We start from the raw sequence: 3,046 nt of genomic DNA on the forward strand, positions 1-3,046 counted from the left end.
TATACCTGAAGGTCTCAGGGGGTATCATTAGATGAGAAGGGGGTATCATTAGATGCAACCAAGTATTCTATATCAAAGGTATAGCCAACCTGGTGCCTTCCAGGTGTTGTTGGACTATAACTCCCATTCACCTCTCTCTGTTGGCCATGCTAGCTGTGGTTGGGATCCCTTCCAACTCTACAGTGATTCTATGATGGGTGTTCAACATCCGGAGGGCACCATGTTGGCATCTGTACACTGCATGCAACAGGGAGAGGCAAGAGTGATTTAAACAGAGTATACCAGAAGTCGCGTAAACAAAGGAGTGTGCCTGAACCATATTTTATTTATCTGCACTGTGTCTTTCCTCTTATAGTTCATAACAGCTAAGAAAAGCGTAATCACATAGAATGAAACCAACAGTAAAATTACCATAATAACAGCAATAAACAATTTAGAATTTACGCTTTCAGAAGGAAAAGGATTCCCTATCAATTCTAGCAAGGCAAGCAATGAGCTCCAGCCACAAAAGCCCTTCCGGTATAGGAAGGTCTTAACTGTGATGGAAAACTAGCAAGGAAGGGCAGAAATTATCCTCCCTTTGCATGGAGTTCCAGAGCGTGTCAATGTTTTTATTAAACAAGAGAAGCTTTCCTTCAGTACAAGGGAAGAAGCAGATGGTGTATATAATACGCTCTTTTTTTAATGGGATGGTTTTTGCTTTCACTTCTAGGAAGGGCACTAAGATACAAGAGAGCTTTTGACAGTGAGGGAAACAGACAGACAGACACACACACAGAGAGAGACCGCATTTGAAAATATTGGACCAGAACAAACAGCTGCCAGGGTTCTCTGAGCACAGGGAGTGCAAAAGTCTGGCTGTCACCATGCTAAGCAAGCAACCCATCCTTGTGGAATCCCTCATCATGTTCACCATCGTGCTTTGTGTGCACAGCACAGTCTGGGATCGCTTTTCCTGGTGCGCCATTGCGCTTGCAATCCAAGCTTTCTATATCCAGTTTAAATGGGACAACCTCCTCCGCCTGGGCAGTGCTGTCTTCCAGTTTCGGGCAGGAGCAAACAGTGGCCTCTTCCCAGCTTGCATGGCTGTCCCATTGCTGGGCATTGTGATGAAAGAGAGATGCCAAGCAGCTGGTATTGTGTACTTTGAGCGTTTTGGCATCATCGTAGCCTCCACTGGCATGATCATCGCCCTGTTCCTCTCTGTGATAGCACTCGGTGTTACCAAACCTGTGCCGACAAATACCTGCATCCTCTCTGGCATTGCTGGCAGCCTGATCATCTACACCATGAAGCACTCATTGACAGTCTCTGAAGTGATTGAGGTCCTGGAGGTCCTGCTTATCTTTGTCTACCTCAGTATGATACTGCTATACTTGCTGCCTCGATGCTTCACTCCTGGTGAGGCTCTGCTCGTCCTGACAGGAATAAGCTTCGTCCTCAATCAGCTCATCAAACGTTCTCTGAACGTAACCGAAAGCAGAGGGGACCCGATTGACTTCTTCCTCCTGGTGGTGGTGGTCGGGGTGGTTCTCCTTGGGATATTCTTCACCGCCCTCTTTTTCTTCATGGATTCTGGGACCTGGATCTCCTCCATGTTCTTTCATATGATGACGGCAGTGCTGGGTCTGGGGGTTGTCATGCCGTGGCTCTACCGCTTGATCCGGCAGAACCCCCTCTTTTGGCTCTCCCAGTTCCTCTCTCAAACACAGACCAGAGTTTATCTCCTCGCCTACTGGATCCTCCTGGCTGCTTTGGCATGCACAGTGGTTCTCTATCAAAACGCCAAGAGGTCATCTGGTTCTAAGAAACACCAAGCATCAACCATAACCAGGAAATATTTCCATTTCATTGTGGTGGCAACGTATGTCCCAGGACTCATCTACGACCGCCAGCTCCTCTACGTGGCTGCTGTGGTGTGCTTGGCAGTTTTCATTCTTCTAGAGTACATCAGATACTTCACCATCAAACCCTTGGGGCACACCCTCAGGAACTTGCTATCTCTCTTTTTGGATGAACGGGACAGCGGGCCTTTGATCTTGACTCACATCTATCTTCTGCTGGGGATGTCCCTTCCTGTTTGGCTGTTCCCCAGACCTTGTGCCTCAAAGGCTACTTTGCCTGGGGCTGGAGCCCTGGCCCCTTACTCTGGGGTGCTTGCTGTGGGCATTGGGGACTCAGTAGCTTCTATTTTTGGGACCACAGTGGGGGAGATCAAATGGCCGGGGACCAAGAAGACCTTTGAGGGCACCATGATGGGCATATTTGCCCAGATCATTGCTGTTGCCATCATTCTGATCTTTGACAGTGGTGTGGATCTAAATGCCAGCTACTCCTGGATTCTGGCATCTATTAGCTTGGTTTCCCTTTTGGAAGCCTACACTACCCAAGTGGACAATTTACTTCTGCCTCTCTACCTCCAAATACTACTGATGACTTAGGGGACCTTGGTTGGGAATCTTGGCATGACCGGTGCGGGGATGGAGGCTATAGGTAGGGCAATGGCTTGAATCACTGTAGTGAACTCACAGTATCAGGCTATAAAGTTCAAAAAGAGGGATAACAGTGTTCAGATAATTGCTCTTGGATCAAATGAATATTTAAAAATGGACATGCAAAAGCATCTTTGTCAGCTTGTCGTTTTTAATTGTGCTTTCAAAATTAGTTGAGCAACTTTAGTTCTGTTGTATTGCAGTGTGTTGTAAAGATAAATCAAGGAAAGGCAACGTGTCTAAGCATATTGGACTCTTTACGTGGCTTAATGGTCCTGGTGATTAAAGGTCTTTTCTGTGGCTGTCAGTGTGCGGCCCAGAAGCAACCCTGTCAGGAGGCAATTCATAATGGACATCTTGAACAGTAGATTTTATGTGCTGTTAAGTCTGCAGTTCTACACATGCAGTTTTACCTGGGAGTATATCCCACTCAATTCAGTGAGAGTTTCTTCCCAGTAGATATGCATAGGTTATTTTTGCAGGACATAGCTGGTGCCTTACTGAAATCCCCCTTGTTCATAAGCAACACTGTAAAACAGGGAAAACACAGAATA

At 46.7% G+C, this 3,046-nt stretch overlaps 1 protein-coding gene across 1 annotated transcript; it reads left to right on the forward strand.

Moving 5' to 3' along the window:
* Positions 1-866: 866 nt before the first annotated feature.
* Positions 867-2,623, forward strand: DOLK (dolichol kinase; the record flags this gene model as incomplete). Its single annotated transcript, XM_083596447.1, has 1 exon — positions 867-2,623. The coding sequence occupies one exon, from the start codon at positions 867-869 to the stop codon at positions 2,439-2,441; it is 1,575 nt and encodes a 524-aa protein (XP_083452573.1). The 3' UTR covers positions 2,442-2,623.
* Positions 2,624-3,046: the final 423 nt, after the last annotated feature.

This window comes from Podarcis filfolensis (assembly GCF_964270895.1).
Source record: "Podarcis filfolensis genome assembly, chromosome: Z".
NCBI classification, from domain to species: Eukaryota; Metazoa; Chordata; class Lepidosauria; order Squamata; family Lacertidae; genus Podarcis; species Podarcis filfolensis.